The following is a 16,708-nucleotide window of genomic DNA, read 5'->3' on the forward strand; positions in this document are numbered from 1 at the left end:
GAACTCCAAAACACTTTTTAATTTAAATTTTCTAAAACTTTTTTAATTTTCAGATAAACATTTCAGGTGCATCAGAGTGTGTGCAGAGCTAAGAAACTAATATTTACCCCGTTTACTCACTGATCACATTTCAATGCCTCATTTTCTACCAGCACATAATCTTTTATTTTGCTTTTATTGTGGGTGTAATTATCTATGCTTCTCGATTGTGGTCACACCACTCTAACCAACTCAATTGTCATTCTGTATTCTGTCGACACATTTTCACCAGTAAAACTTTAGAATATAGCAAAATGAGTACTCAAAGCACTCTTTACCACAAGGTACCGCTGTGTTGAAGTATATGAATTGGAACAGTTGAACATCCTGCTCAGGGTACATGCAATTATTCATCAGGAACCAAAGCAGACTACACTAGCAGTTCCCATCTCATCAATGCTGATAGAACCAGTCCCACAGTTCTGCTGAGTGCAGACACTTGATAAAAAGCATATTGACTTTGAAGCAACTGTATTAAATGTTTTGTCCCAGTTCTGTACTACATACTAACCGAATACAGTGTGTACACTGTTTTGCAGTTAGTAAACAAACAAAAAAAAAATCCATAAACTGCATCAAAAAACGCCACAGCCAAACAGACTTCATAAAGAGAAAACAAAATGTGTCTTCAAATATTTTATTTTTGTTTTTTAAGAGCCATCTCACTATCATTCTATTCTCTTTTGTCTGTTGTTGTTTTTCTTCCTATGGACCCCTCATCCGTGTACTTAATAAAGATTGATTTGAATTGAATTGAATTGAATAACACCTTACATTTTTTATTTTATTTTATTTTTATTTATCTACATTTTTTGTAGCTGTGAGCCCCTCCTCCATTTCCTTTGCACATTGTATTCTGGGACAAAAGTGTCCATTAAGAGCACACTCAAAAATCACTTTTATCATGTTTCCAGTGTGAACATACCACATGGTCTAAACCTGGTTCTAATTCACACACTACTGTAGTATGGAACTGGGATACTGCTACAATTACAAACCCTACAAAAGTGGGTTATATTAGGTTGCATACCATTTAACAGTTCTTGGAAACTTCTTACATATTGTTTGTCTGTCACATCCATGTCCGTTAGTTTGAATTTTAATCACCACTTTTGATGCCTCTCAAGATAAATGACTCTTGATGAATGCAGTAGCAGGTTTTGTCCTCGCATTGGATCTGTTTCATATTGCCTCAAAAAAATTACACATCAAAGTGATGGTTTCCAAACCTAGTAATGATAAGGAATGCTTGACATAATTAGCATCCAATGTAATAGAATTACCTTTGAGGTTGTGATTAAGTTACCTCAGAGGTTAAGTCATTTTCCATGAGTAGGAACGGCCAGGAAGTGACCAGGAACCTGTGCATTGATATACATATCGAAGCTGTCCAGTCAGGGGAAGAAGTGTCGCAGGAGGTCCTTCTTGTTGACCTTGCCCATCTGATTCCTCGGCATCTCCTCCACCAGCACCAGGCCTGTGGGGATGGTGTAGGGCGCCATGTGTTCCCTGCAATAAACACTGTTGTTAATAAACTGATGACGGTGTACTGCAGAAACACACAGACTAAAATAATACAAGCATACACAGGGACAAACGTAACACTGACGGATGCACAGACGTACGCAACGTGCACGCGCACATATGCAACAACAAAAAGGAAAACAAAAACAGAAAACAACTGCAAAACAAAGGCTAGCCCTGTGGCAGAGTAGTTGAGATAAGGAAAGAAATGTCCTTCATACACTCTGCAGCTCTCCTCCCTAATACCCCCAATTCGCCTTCCAGACACAGACAATTCCCTTCGTACAAAACAATATAATCACTGTGAGATGAAATAAAAAAAAAAAACAAAAAAAAAAAAACAAATAATAAAAGGAAAAACAGAAGGCTGGGATAATTAAAAGTGCTTTATTTTTTTCAGTTTTTAGTGTATGGTTGTTACGTCAAGTTTTGAAGCCTGGAGGTTTTTTATGATCTTCTAACCTAGTTTGTTTGTTTGTTTGTTTGTGCGTGCGTGTGTGTTCTTGTGTGCATGCTTGTGGTGCGGGTGAGCATAATGACTCATACTGGTGCCATCAAACACCACTTTCAGCAGATGTCTCCGTCTCTCCGTCTCTGACTCACTGAGTAAAGTGTGAGTGAGTATTTGTGCATACATACACATCTCTGTGATGGGGCTTCGCTCGTGTCACCAGTTTCTCCGGGGCAGAGTGTTTGTGTGTGCATGAGTGTGCGAGTTCAAGGCAGCGAGGGGCACAGAGGGTGTGATAGAGATTCAGACTGACAGCTGAAGCCAGGGCACTGAAGAGTGAGCATCCATCTACTTGTTTATGTCTCATTTTATCTCCCACTCTCTCCTCTACATCCTGGCCTCAGCAGTGGGCTGTGTGCTGGCACTGCCTGTCCGCTGGCAGCACCCGTGGCTGGAAACACTGTGTGTGTTTTTAAGTGTGTGAGAGTATGTGTGTGTGTGTGTGTGTGTTATCCTGGATAACAGGCAGCAGTAGTAATCCACCATGCTGGACCAGCAGACCACAGCAGTAGGATCTAACACCCCCACACCATATGGAGCCCACTGCACACACAATCACTGACACACACACACACACACACACACACACACACAGAATTCAGAAATGTGAATAAATAACAGTGGTGCGTAGTAGACAGGATGGTGTGGAGGACAAACAGAAGAAGAAATGGGTGAAATGAAACCACATTTTATGAAAAGGAGTAGAGTAAAAGAAGAGAAAAGAATGAGACAGATGGGTGTTTGTGCCTAAAGTCATTGCAAAGTGGAGTCACCAGCAACTGTCTGCGATAGACAAAATAAACTCCACTGACATTTAGAAAGGGGGAAAAAAAAAACAGTTAGCTCAGAAGACAAAGCTTCCCGTAACAATCATTTGTTCGCCTCCCCCACATCTTCCTCTTTTTCATCTCCTGTCTTTCCTTCAGCTCCCCTCATTAGTCCATCTCTGGCCTCTCTTTCTCTCACATCCTTTCCTATTGATTTGGAGACTTCAGGGCCAGTCACTGGGGATATGTGTGCCGAACTGCTGTGAGAGTTGCAGAGTCCACATTAGGAGCCTTCATTTGTTTACCACAGGACTGACAAAAAGCTGTGGAAATTGTCTTCTTGAATCACTGTAATAAGACAGGGTCAGTTCTCCTTTGCAGTAATGGGATATGGTGCTCTTCTTTTTGTGTTTTGTTTTTGTGAGTTCAGGATGATGGATTGGTTCTAAGTTATTCAGGTCACAGTCTCCACTGGTGGTACGGGTTGTCCACCTGCTGCCGCAAAGCACTTTTAAAGAAGGCAGGTGGTCCAGTAGTTAGTGACCTCACCCATACTGATCCTTCAGAACAAAACCAGCTCTGTGTTAGTAAAAATTCTAATACACCCATTAGTTTTATGCCTTTTTAAACACTAAAACACTGTGCAGTGGTGGTCAGTTTACAACACAAGCAGAAAGGCTTTTTAAAACTTACCACAGCCACCATTATTTTATGATCAATCTCATCAATTGCAGAATAAAAACAGTACAGTTACAAAGTTCACATTGCAAATTCAAAGCAATAATAATCTAAACTTCTAACAGGAATATGAATTTGCATGTGTTTCGTTGGATGACTCTGCATCGAGCTTTGGCAAAAGGTGAGTCTGGTTTAATGTTTTTACAGAGCAACGATGCATCTTTCTGTCAAAAATGAAGGAAGGGTCTGTCTGTTGTCTCCTTGTCAACCTTAGATTCAAGGTTTCCCCTGTATTTGCAAGCTTCCTCCCTAGTTTAGTATTTGTGAATGGAAAATAGAGCTTGTTGATTAGGATAATCTGTTACTAACTCTATATCCTAATCTCTACAGAGAGAAAAAATGTAACATACCTATAAAGATTAATAATTTGTTATCAGACTGTGGCATGATTTTCGCATTATTCTGAAAGCAAGTCTGCACACACAATTGCAATATTGTCATTAGAGAACGAACCAACAGGTAGTGACTACAAAGGAAATATTATCCAGCTGGAGGTCACAGTACCTTGCCCAGGTCTTCAACTCTGGCAGGGTCATACTCTGCCCCTTCTTTAGCTGGACCACTGCAGTGACTTTCTGACCCCAAGTGGCATCTGGCGCCCCGATGACAGACACATCTGCAGAGTTTAAACCACGCAGAGCAGGCATGCTATTGTTAAATGATTTCATTTTGAAGTACAGTGCTGAAGAATTGGGACACTGCCACATGTTTTGATGTGTTGGCTCTGTACTTAAGCACATTGGTTTTAAAACAAAGACTTGAGTTAAAAGTGCTGACTCTTATCTTTCATTAGAGGGCACATTGGATGATTAGCATTTTTGTAAATACCACTAGTCATAAAAAACTCCTGAGTTGTATTGTTTGGATATTTAGGATCATTTAACTGGGAGATTATACACTGTATTAAAACAGCCACAGGTTTTATAACGTTGATCTAACATTGGTGTGAAGGCCCTCAAATTCCTTGACCCTTAAACCTTATAATCATTTCACTTCACATACTGTGTGCCGCAGAACAAAACTATGATACATTACTGTCCCCCCACTTACAGACTAAAGATGTACAGCACTCTTACCTACGATGTCTGGATGAGCCAGCAGGTGACGTTCCACCTCGAGGGCACTGATCTTGTAGCCGCCACTCTTGATGATGTCGACACTGCTGCGACCCAGGATCCAATACACACCATCTTTATAGACCACAGTGTCTCCTACAAGACATACAAGGAGAGAGAGGCAGGTGAGACAGGAAAAATTCCAGTCATACTTTTACGGCTCATTATTTTTTGTTTAGTAGAAAATGGATGGGCTGATGAAAAAAAAAGGAAATTTATTTGAGTTTATTTTGTTTTTTGTGATTTTTTTTTTAATCTGGAAAAAATACCAATTGCAGCACAGACACTTTGTAGTTTCACCATTTATTGTTTCTAAATTATATTGTTTATGCATATCCAGCAGCCTATTAGCATTTTCTCCAACTACATGCTTACTTTCTTGCGTTGCCCTCTGTTCTCTTTTTTTATGAACTTCTGAGCTGTGCAACAAGATAACTTCATTTACTGTAAATGGTTATGAATGGTTTCTGACAGCAGAAACAATTTTTTGGGTTTGTGGGAAAAGCGGAATGAAAACAATCTGGGTAAAAATCTGTTAAACTGAACAAAAACAGTGTATACACCCATATCATTTTTATGACTAGATACAAGAAATGTAGAGTTAGTATATTTGGTTGAATATACTTGTGTGTGTGTATGTGTGTGTGTGTGTGTGTGAACAAGCATGCATATGAGTCTGAGACAGAGGAAGTCAGAGTGCAGTGGATGGATGAGAGTTTCCCCCCATATCCTCCAGAAACAAACAAACAAACAAACACACACACACACACACACACACACACACACACACACACATACGTAGGTGTCTGGGGGACAGGTGTGGGGGTGGATGAGTACAGTATGTGGGATGAGGGGCTCAGCTGGGCCTGGGGATGACAAGCAGAGGAAATGGGTCAGTATGGATGAGTGGAGAGAGACAGAGGGAGAGAAAAACGGACATAGGAGGGAAGGAGTGGAGAGAAGAAAAGAAGGAACAGGAAGGTGTCCTTTTGGATTATTACAGGTGGTGCGTCCACAGCTGGGACCGAGGAGTGAATGGATGCGTGTGTGTGGGTTTGTGTTGTGTGGCACTGTTAAGGTTGGGGGGTTGAACAAAGGTCAAGAGAGGTCAGTAAAGGTCAGGGAGGGGCGCCGCGGCTGAAGTTACTGTACCACTAAGGACTTGAAGAACATCTGAACTGTCTGTGCAAATTTAGAAGTTTTCTGAGGAGGCCTTTACATTCCACACTTTCACACAAGTATACAAAGTGAGTTTTAAGTTAGAAGACTGATATCAATATTCTTACAAATAAATTTTTACACACAGTAATAACAAACAAAACCTTTAGATTGAATTTAATTACATAAATAAGACCTTGGTTATGGAGCTCTTTAGATTTACAAGGCTGTTTTTTTACACCAAACGATAAGTTAAAATATAGAGATGTATTATTTTCTTCCTGAATTCAATACTTGGCCTGTGGAGAAGCATTTAGAGCACTTTGCAAGGAGATCACATTTACAGAAATGTTTATTTAATGGTCAAATGAATAAAATGTAATGCAAAATGTACTGTTTTTGTTTGGTACTTGTTAAGTGAATAATTTGATGCTTAATCCTTAATCCTGCTGAGAGTTAGATGAGAAAATTGGTGCCACTCTCATATCTCTCACATAGGTTCCTGGGTACAGCCCTGCCAGGAACATTTCCTCCAGGTTAAGCTGTGTGTGTCAACAGACACCACAGCAGGATAAAGTCTACACCTGAAATATGGAGCCAATAAAAGAAACCAACTGGGCCCGCCTTACTTGGAATCAACACGATGAAGCATTATAGGAGAAGGATTATATTTTGACGGTGGTCTGTTTTCACTGCCACCTTCTGCCTGTCCTCTACTCCATCACTGAATCTCATTTGTTCTCTCTTCTAACCCTGTATCCCTCTATTCATCTTACAGTACTGTCCACTTTTTCAGCTTCTCCTACTCCAGTGTCATCCAAAAATGCACAACTATGGATATTTTTTTTTGTTTTTCTGCACACATCCTTGCCCTCCATTTTTTTTCTCACTACGTCTGGAGCATCTCTCATCACATCTCCCGTTTCCTTCTCTCCACCTATCTTCCTGTCTCCTCTTTCCCCTCTTGCCTCTCTGCCTCAGCATCAATAGAGGGCCCATCTGTTCCCATACATCACGCACTTCATTTCAGTTTATTAGCTGGGATAAATCATAAATATTTCATTATACATCACGGGCGGCTGTCGCCTGCACACCGACAATTTATCACCGCTGCCCTCTCTGCCGGCTTGCCACGGCGTCTATAAGCTTTCCAGTCTATTAAACAAGATTGATACAGTGTGTAAATTTAGATATTGGGAATTTCTTCACAGACCACTGCTCTGCACTGATAGGCCAGGGTAACAGAGGAGGAGAGGGAGGATGGAGGGAGAGGGGGAGAGAGCGGAGGGGGGAGTAGCGGAGCTTGGTTGGCTGTTAACACCACTAACATGGTAGCTCTCCTCCTCTTTTGTATAAGGGGTAAAACAAAAAAAAAAAAAAGTGGAGCAATTTGGTTACAGCCATGTAGCTCTCTCATCTCATGCAAATAGATATGGGGAAAGGGACAGCTTAAATGCACACTGATAAGCTGCTGGTGTTCCCTGTGTGTGTTTGCACAAGCTGACAAAAAATAAAAACACCATAAAATGCGTCCATTTGGATGCAAATGTTAAAACGTGGGGTAAGGAAACGGCATTAATAATGAGGTGATGTTTGACAAAAGGATTTTGAAAGAAACACTCAGACAACATACTTGAATTGAGTTTGAAGTACTTATACAGGACTCTGACCTTGTCTCTTTGAGGGGAAGGAAATAACAAGGGATAGAACAGCATGTTTGGAGAGAGGCACAAGTGGGAATAGTGATTGTAGAACACAGACTGATAAAAGAGGAAAGAAGGGCGGGAGAGAGATTGTTGGAAACTGTGTTACTAGGACACATACACAAGCTTGAACACACACACACACACACACACGCACACACACACATATATATTATATGTACAGACACACACACAGACAGACACACATGGACACAAACACTACTTCAGGCATCAGAGACTCTCTGCCATTATGTGTTATGGCATTGGAGGCAGATATGGCCGAATGGCTTTCTTAATTAAAACGATAAGGAGCCTAATTGCACTGGGCTTTCATCTCATTCTGAGGCATTAAAGAAAGTGAAAGCACACAGTGTGGAAGAAAAAAAGAAATAAAGACAGATCAAGACTTAAACTGAGGATGGAGGGCAGAGAAAACTTCTTTCAGAAAAGAAGAAAATGACATTAACTGGTTCTGCTGAAAACTTCATTCTGTTGCTGTGTAATTAACATTGCAGAAAATAAACACTTTTATACACACACACACACACACACACACACAGCACAGACAAACCATTAATTATCATTTAGTTAACAGGAAAAACAACATTGTGCAGAGAAGTGTGATATCACCAGTTTTAATAATTCAAGCTAAAGCAATTTATCAGAGCAATACAAAAATTGCTTTTAGAGGAAATTCTGCTGAAGTGTGAATTTTTAACAAAAATTATTGGTCTTCATTCCTGCTGTCAGATTTTTTTTAAATTAAAGAAGTCTGCATTGGTGGCATTCTTGACATTTTCCATAAACCAAGTAAAATATATTGAACAAACTGGAAGGGAAAAAAGAAGAGAAATATGAATTGTCTGCAGTGACAATTGTGAATATAAAAACATAATTTATCATAAAACATTTCAGCATTCAGCATAAAACAGCCATATAATATTTTACTTAACTGGAAGGTAATGAATAACTGAATTTCTAAACATTGCTTAGCACACACAAAAAAAAAAACTAAAAAAAAAAAACCACACAAAACATGTGCTAAATGTATTTCAATATGAATAAAGGTCCTATATTTTTCATTTTTATGGTGTTTTATTTGAAGTTTTGATATCCAAAAGATCATATATTTGTGGTTTTAAGTACCAAAAACCATGTAGTTTTACATCTCCTCTCTCAGGCTTCTTTTTGGAGCTCCAGTAACAACAGGTTACTGTTTCTCGAGATTTCAGGTAAACACTAAGAGAAACCAAACGCTGCAAGGCTGGACAGTGGGGCCCACAGTGGGGCCCACAAGCCCAGCAGGGCTTGATCAGTTTTGATCTTTCTGCTGTGCAAGTACTTTGGACTGGGCTTGGGGCCAAGGCTAAAGGCTGCAAGTGGTGACTGCTTTGTCTTGACATCACAAAGTTACAGAAGTCCCGAGGGCTTGTTTTAAGGGTCAGTTTCTGAAAATAGACCGTGTGCATTTCTCTGTGGACTGAACGCTGTGATACTTTCACAGTATTAATATAGCACCTACACCTGCTTTATAATCAAAAAAAGACATGGAAATCCCACTTTGTATGATATATGACCTTTAACACAATTTTGATAACGACAAATCTATTTAACATTTAGTTATAAGACCACATGTGACACACTTGGGTGGAAGCCTAACCCAGATGAGTCAGGTAAGATGCTCCTGGCTGCACCAGGCTGTTGGCGTTTAAACCATCAAACAAACTGTTTGCCTCTCTCGCTGAGTACCCACTCAACAAACACTCAGTGCTGGCAGGGAAGCAGCACAGGGGGCTGCACAGTGGCGGTAACCTGTTACCCATGTGAACTATGATTTGACAAGTTTCAAAAGCAGCTATGCAGCGTTTTTCAATGTTTTCCCCAAATCATTATTTGCTTTCATTACTGTCCTCTGTATTTTGCCAACTATTCAAATTTACACAGGCACACAGATACAGACAGAGTCTGGACATGTTGCTTTTCTTAGACAAAAAGTGTGTGAAAGAAAAGGGCAGCGCGTGACATATGACAAAGGCCAACACAACAAAAACACTTCAGCCTCTGCTGCCAGTGGCATCGCTGCTCTAGGTGTTGGGAAGGGAGAAAGGAAACAAAAAATTGCGGGGTGAAAGAAATCATCTGGACCTTCCAGCACCATAACAGATTTCTACTGTCACTGAAATGGATAGAATTGAGTGTTACATGAGTGTCTGTAATTGAATGTGATTCGAGCCCGACCTTGATCTAAGTACCACATACTTGTTTTTGTGTGCACCCCACTCAACCCAGGATATGCAGCTGGAAAGTGCACACTCTGAGCGATAAAATGAAAAAATGCCCACATTCACTTTATCGTTTCATTCTGGTTTTCACTTGCTGTACACTCAAACTCAGACAGCAACAGTTTGAGAAAGTAGGAAAAACACTTGCATCCTTGGTGTGTCTAAACAAAATCAAGTTCCAGAGTACTACATAAAAAAAAAAAACCACACACACACACACACACACACACGCACACACACACACACACACATGCATACATCAACATGATAAATGTTAAGCACTTGCAAATTAAAAGATGTTCAGTTTCTATATAATATAATACATACTTTCAATACTTGAAAATGAAAGTTTATGCAACGTTAATCTCTAAATAAAGCAGATGTGCCCTTATACTTTCCTGACACTGAGACTCTGTTGCACAAACATTTCTGTGGATGAATGAAGTTGTATCTTGTCGTATATTCTGTTTTCATGTGAAATCCTCATTAACTCCTGTTTTCTGTTCACAGCATTTGAAGGTTGACGCATTTTGTTTTTTTTATTGACTGAAAAAAAAAGCCTGACCTCTTAAGGCTGAAGCACACTTCTGAGTTGCCATATCTATACTAGACACTGTGGAAGGCAAATCAACTGAAGATTATCTCCATAATGTCATATCACATACAATGTTTTGATGGGTATATAGGCCCTGTTAGCAGCAATTCCCAACCCAAGAAACCAAACACACAAATTCAAAACATAAGCCTTCCGCATAGTGAGTAATTTCTACGTCTTTCGACTCTGTCTACTAACTTGTCATATAAATACTGTAAAACCAGGGTCATCCCAAGCCATAAATTTAGAAGTGGCATTTGGAAACTTTCAGCAAGCTTCTGTTTTCACTCTCAACAATCAGCACTCAATCCAGAGACACAGAGGTGCTATGACCTGACTGGTCACAGTTCTTGTGGAGGTTGCATAAGTTTTGTAGGTAATAACTGTATTTTAATTTTTGAATAAATAGTGTAGTCCTCCGTATACAATCTCTGCACATCATTTGTTGACATTTTTGACATTTTAGAAACACTATTTGACCATCACGTTGTGTTTATGCACGCCTCTGCACTAGCATCACTGAAGTGTTTAAAGTGAGCCTGACGAGGAGAAGCTTCTCCTCTGTGAGAAGGTACAAGTGGTGTCACAGTCTTTCATCATATTCAGCGCAACCTAAACTCTCACACTGCGGGGTTAAAGCTGAGTGCCCTCCATCACTGTGGAGAGGAGAGCCTTATCTGAACAAATATGACAGAGGTCTAAATGCGAGTCGTGCCTCTTCTCAGAGTGACTGTAAACACTTAGAATATATGAATATTAATGTTCCACATTAAAGCCCTGATGCCTAGATGGAAGAGTTAATGAGGATAAATAACAGACAGCCAAGCAGTGAAATCTCAGCTCTGACATTATTTATCATCCTTAACTTTTGTCACCGCTCCTTTTTTAGTAATTAATATCGTACAAGAAAGCACTTTGCACTTGGATGAGTGATCTAATTTGTTTAATATAATGCAATTAAAGGAGCGTGAATTGCTTTATGTTAATGTTACTGATTATATTCCTTGCTGGGTTGCCTCTCCAGCAGATAACAAGCTGAACTTGAGGATTGATGTCTGTCTCAGATCTGTCATGTTCACCAAGAAAACCACTTAACTGCTGTTTACATGCCCCCTAAGCTGCACTGAATCACACAAATCTGATCGACTCCAGAGAACAGCCGTCGATTGTGAAGGCTGAATATTGAGCAAACCAGATTTCAAAACTCAGATTGGTTTTGCTTTCAGTACTTTTTGAAATCACACTGCTTCTTGTGCCTTTGCTTTTGACCCGAACAGATGAATGTGTGATGGAAGAAAGCAAGGAAAACAATCAAAGCCAACAAAGAAGGGTAATTATAAAGTTTTTTTTCCCCTATAAAACTGTCTTTTGTAATGTTTTCTGCAGCTGCTTCAACAGCTTGCTAAACCCCCCTGAAGTTTAGTGGCTCACATGAAGCAGGGTTTAACTGGTTTTGCCCTTAACCAGTGTTAATAAAAGCAGGACCACCGTATGGTGAAACCTTTGCTGTAAATGTTACAGGGATGGCTGGTTTGAAGAAAGTGCTGGGGGGATGGGGTGTTGGTGTATCCCACAGGGAGCTCTGACATTGGAGTTAGGAGGATACAATGTGACTTGGGGTGAAATATGACATTGGAAACACAAGAGAGTGATGGAGGCAGGGAAGAGGAGAGCACAGCTGGGAGCAAAAGAGCCACGCACAAATGACTAGTGATGGCTCTGCAGGATAGGAGCGACATATCTGTCTGTCTGTCTGTCTGTCTTTTTAATACTCGTGCTTTGTCAAATAATGGCTCTGACCTGTTGTATGTACATGTGTACATCAAATCAAACTGCCAAAGCCCGAGTCTTGTGAGGTTTGCAGACAGACTGTACTGTAGAGCACACAAAGAGGGCTGAAAAAGGCGAGAGGGGCGCACTGTGCTCAGAGATATTTGTGAAGATGAGTGGTGTAAGATTGAGCACCGAGGAGAAGGTGACAGCTTCCCTATATTGCTGCCAGTCATCCTACACAGCACCTATGCAGCACTAGAGAAGAAGCCTCTGGCCAGCTGTGAACTTATTGATTTAAACTGTCACACTCATTCTCTGGATCTCTAGATTCTCTGGCCATCACTCCTTCACCTCCTTCCTCTTTTCTATTGGTCAGTCTCCCTTATTGGCTTTAATTTATTCACAGACTTCATCTTCCATTCTGCGTCATTCTGTGTTTTTTTTTCAGACATTTTCAAATGTGATGGATTTGAAACCTGCTGCCTGCAGTTCTGCTGGCTGATCTAATGGAGAGCAGTTTTTAGGTTATGAATGTACTGCAGTAACCTCAGGGGTTTATTTTATATTTATCTCACTTTGGATAACATGACTTTCTGCAACAGTAAATGCATTTTCATCTACCTGTTTTTCATGTTTGTTTTTCATGTTTGTCAATGTCAATTTGTACATTTAAAAAAATCAGTGGAAGTTCGAAAAAAAAAGTATTGCTTTACGCTCAGGTGTGAGTTTACATATTGATAAAAGGAAAATGTGAAAAAATAATGCAATAGAAACATATTCAGTGAATAAATCATTACATATGTGAAGCATGTGACTTAAACATCCTTTGAAAGTTTAGTTCCACTGAAGAGACAAAAACACCATGCCACCTTCCTATATGAGAAACTAAATGCCATATTTCCATCATGTTTTCCACATTCTTTTTCATTTGTGATTTGACTGACACTCCCTCAATTACATCATCTTAATACACCCTCTTCTTCTGCTGGTTTAATGGTACCTGACATGTCTTCATGTGCCAAACTCCTAATATTTCAAACAGCAGTAGATGGAAATGCACATTTGGTAAAAAAAAAAAATTGGGCTGCATTTGAATGGACTTGACAATTATCTTACTGAAGATTGAAGATTTATTAAAGGTCGACAAGATTGCAGCACTGAACTACTGTGGGGTGAAGCTCAGTGAGAATATGCTGCAGAAAGCTGGAAAGTTAAAACCTGAAACTATCAGTCAGGTTGTGCAAGGCATAACTATAAATGATAGAGAACAGAATCTTAACCTGCACCTTTTGACTTCTCTTGACAAGTCTCAACTGATAAGTCGAAATTTCCACAACTGCAACATTTAAACTAAACTTACTGGGTAATAGAAACAATAAAATGGAACGTTTATTCTTTTTCTTCAACAGTAGGCAGCAGAAAACTAAATTTCAAGCCCACGAAAACTTAGTAGGTGACATATGTGTATATGTAATGTGGTGCACATGGTGGAGTGTGTAATTTCCAAGGAATTGCTATTGATCAACTACCTTGTTAAATCCCACAGATATATTATCAGTAGCCATTCATGGTATCCAATCAGGACTGTCAATTGGAATTTTTTTAAATTAAAAAACTAATTTTGAACTTTTTTTTTTTTTTTTTTTTAAAACAGTCTTTGTAACAAACTATATTTAACCAAGGAGCAATGCACCTGTAACACTGTACACTACCTCTGTTGTGCAGTAGATTTTAGATACAGTTTGTATAAAGAGGCGGCAGATGGCTTTAAACCTACAGGGCTAGTTTGTTTTCTCAATCTCCATGTCTCAGCTAAAATGTTGGAACTGCACTTAAGTCAAAAGCTAGTTTGATAAATGCCAAGTGAACTTCCTTGCCCTGAGTTGAGTCTATCAGGCTGCATACAGATCCTGCTCACTACACTTCAACTGGAAGACTGATGGAGGGTTGCAGCCTGGATGTAAATGGCACTTATTGAGGGAAGTCCCTTCAACACTTCACTGTGGCCAGCTTAGTGGATGTGTGCTGTAGTGTCCTTAAGTTAAACATTTACAGTTTGTTGAAAAGGTTAACTCACGTCACTTTTGACAGCCCTTGTCCAAAAAAGTACATCTTAGTTAGATCCCTGAAAAGCAGTCTAACGCTGAGCACCTTTCATTTTCCTTCCCTGACCTGAAGGTCAGATCCTAGAGGATGTAGAAAAACTGACACAAAAAGGTCTGTGGGAAGGTGACAAGAGATCAGCCAGGAGTTAGCGAGTCAGGGATGGAGTGTGAGGATGAGACAGTGTTAAAGAGAAAGGTGGGGTGTGAAACAGGGAGCAGGTGTGAGGGTAAAAAGGGTAAGAGTGTGAGAGGAGAGGTAGGAAGCTAAGGACTGGGTTAAGTGCAAAAACACCACTGTCCATCAAACACTCCCCAACTCCTCCCACTGCAACCCCCCCACCCGATACGCACACTGACAGGGTTTGTGTGGACAGGGCAGGCTGTCCTGATTTTGAGACATGGTGTTGTTGGTACTGGATGGTAGACAGCTCTAAATACCTCAATGCTCATAAACAAACCAAAATATAAAAACTATGTCGTGCAACAAATCCTCCCTTCACAAAGGTTTCAATGTTCAGTTTTTGTTGAAACAGTGTTAAAGAGGTGTTGATTCAACTGTGTGATCATTTTAGAGGCTGCAATTTGTGGTGCTGTCAACATTATAACCTTCACGCAGGATTTATTGCAGGACTGTTGTATTAGACTGCATTAGTTTTAGCTAGGTGTATATTTGTGAGTTTAACTTGGCATCAGAGAATACAGGCAGGTAGGCGGGCAAGGAACATGTCTGATAGCTTCCTATGGTGTAGTCTAGTGTGTGTGTGTGTGTGTGTGTGTGTGTGTGTGTGTGTGTGTGTGTGTGTGTGTGTGTGTGAGGGTGCGTGCATGTGTGTGTGCGCACGTATGTGGCTTGAGGGACGGGTCTGTGGGGAGCTGATTGCACGGGCTCTCATTATGTGGCCAGTGGCTGTAATGGAGTGTGACAGCAGCGTGCTGTGCTCTGGATCTCTGTCCTTCCAGCCTGCAAAGCCAATTAAACACACTCTGCCCTGCTCTCCCACTGCCTCGTCCTGCTTCGCTCTCCATCACGCGCTCCTTCCTTACTGCTTTTCACCCCCCACCACCACTGCCATCAGCTCTCCATCCCCACCTTGTCTGTCCCCACTCTCTCTGGGGCCTAACATGCCACCCTATGTAGCTGACTCTTTCTAACCCCTCTACCGCTACATCTCCAAGCTCAATACTTCCAGCTCTTTCCACACCGTTTTGCTTCTGGCTCTTATTTCCCGTCGTCTACATAACAATTCAAAGCTCCAATTGCTTCTGCCCTCCCTCATGCACCCCTCAGCCTCCCCCATGCCAACCTAACACCTGTCTACTGGTGGCTTTGCAGTAAAGCAAGGCTTCCGAGAGAGAAGTGATAGGCTGCAGGGGGAGAAAGCCTCTGATGACAGCTTCCCTGTGTGCTACCACACACACAAACACTAAAGAGAGGGAGAGAGGAAAGAGAGGGACAGCAAGAGTGAGAGAGGAATACTTGGTTCCTCAAGACCCAGAGCAGTCATAACCACTTAGGAAGAAAAATGCCCTGCAGCATAAAAAACACACAAAGTCCATTTATCACTCCCTCATAGTCGCCCAAAATGTGCACAAACACACACAAAAAAAAACACACATACACACAGTACACATATACTCAATTTGTATGTATTGGTGTGTGTGTGTGTACTTCCTTGACTAGACTTTTTTTAAGTGTTTAAAATCAAGCACTGAAAGTGCAGTCTGCAGCACAGATGAAAAACTCCTTCGACATCTTTCCTCCTCCTGTGAATGCCTCTGACAGCACCAGTCATGTAGATGCAATTAGTGGCAGAATTTACCTCCTCCAAGGGAATGTGTGCGAGTGTGCATGTACGATGCTCAAGTGTGAGTTAAGAGAAATGGGAGGAGGAGGAGGAGAGGAGGGTCTTGTACCTGTTTTAAACCAGCCACCATCAATGAGAGACTCTCCGGTCTCCTGAGGTTTGTTCCAGTACTCCTTAAAGACAGACGGACCTCGAACCAGGAGCTCACCCTCTTTCCCCTCCAGTCCTGGACGTACCTGTGGTGTATTCACAGAGAGAATGGTTTATGAGAGTTTAGATGAGCCAGAATAACACTTAAATGACCTTGTAGTTGATTGCTGGGTGATATACTAGCCAACAGCTGCAAGACAACAAACACCACACTGAATCTAACTTGCATGCAGATTTATGAAGGCAAAATACTGCATTTCCATACACAGTTTTACAGATTTTTTTTATTCCCTTACATTTTCCATTTATTTGTGGAACTATCTGTCTATCTGTATCCTGGCTTGTACAACAGAGTTCAGGCTATTGAAAACAAAATCAATTACACTACACACTTTTTTTTTTCATCTGCTGTCTATAGATAAATCCACTTATAACCAGTTCAT

General features: G+C 40.7%; 1 protein-coding gene across 4 annotated transcripts in view; it reads right to left on the reverse strand.

The window, feature by feature from the left end:
- acsf3 (acyl-CoA synthetase family member 3) overlaps window positions 1-16,708 on the reverse strand; it is a 32,079-nt gene continuing 15,371 nt past the window's right edge. For 2 of the 4 annotated variants that reach the window (XM_071489148.1, XM_071489149.1), the window contains exons 7-10: window positions 16,225-16,351; window positions 4,656-4,790; window positions 4,084-4,195; window positions 2-1,548 (exon numbers count right to left, since the gene is read on the reverse strand). In XM_071489148.1, the coding sequence (XP_071345249.1) occupies window positions 1,434-1,548; window positions 4,084-4,195; window positions 4,656-4,790; window positions 16,225-16,351 (489 nt within the window). In that variant the 3' untranslated portion in view covers window positions 2-1,433. Of the gene's footprint in view, window positions 1,549-4,083; window positions 4,196-4,655; window positions 4,791-8,192; window positions 8,385-16,224; window positions 16,352-16,708 lie in introns of those variants that run through there. The other 2 variants (XM_071489150.1, XM_071489151.1) reach the window with 2 other exon arrangements.

The sequence above is a fragment of the Trachinotus anak genome, unplaced genomic scaffold, assembly GCF_046630095.1.
Source record: "Trachinotus anak isolate AG129_WGS33_773 ecotype Australia unplaced genomic scaffold, CSIRO_AGI_Tana_v1 ptg000011l, whole genome shotgun sequence".
Lineage (NCBI taxonomy): Eukaryota > Metazoa > Chordata > Actinopteri > Carangiformes > Carangidae > Trachinotus > Trachinotus anak.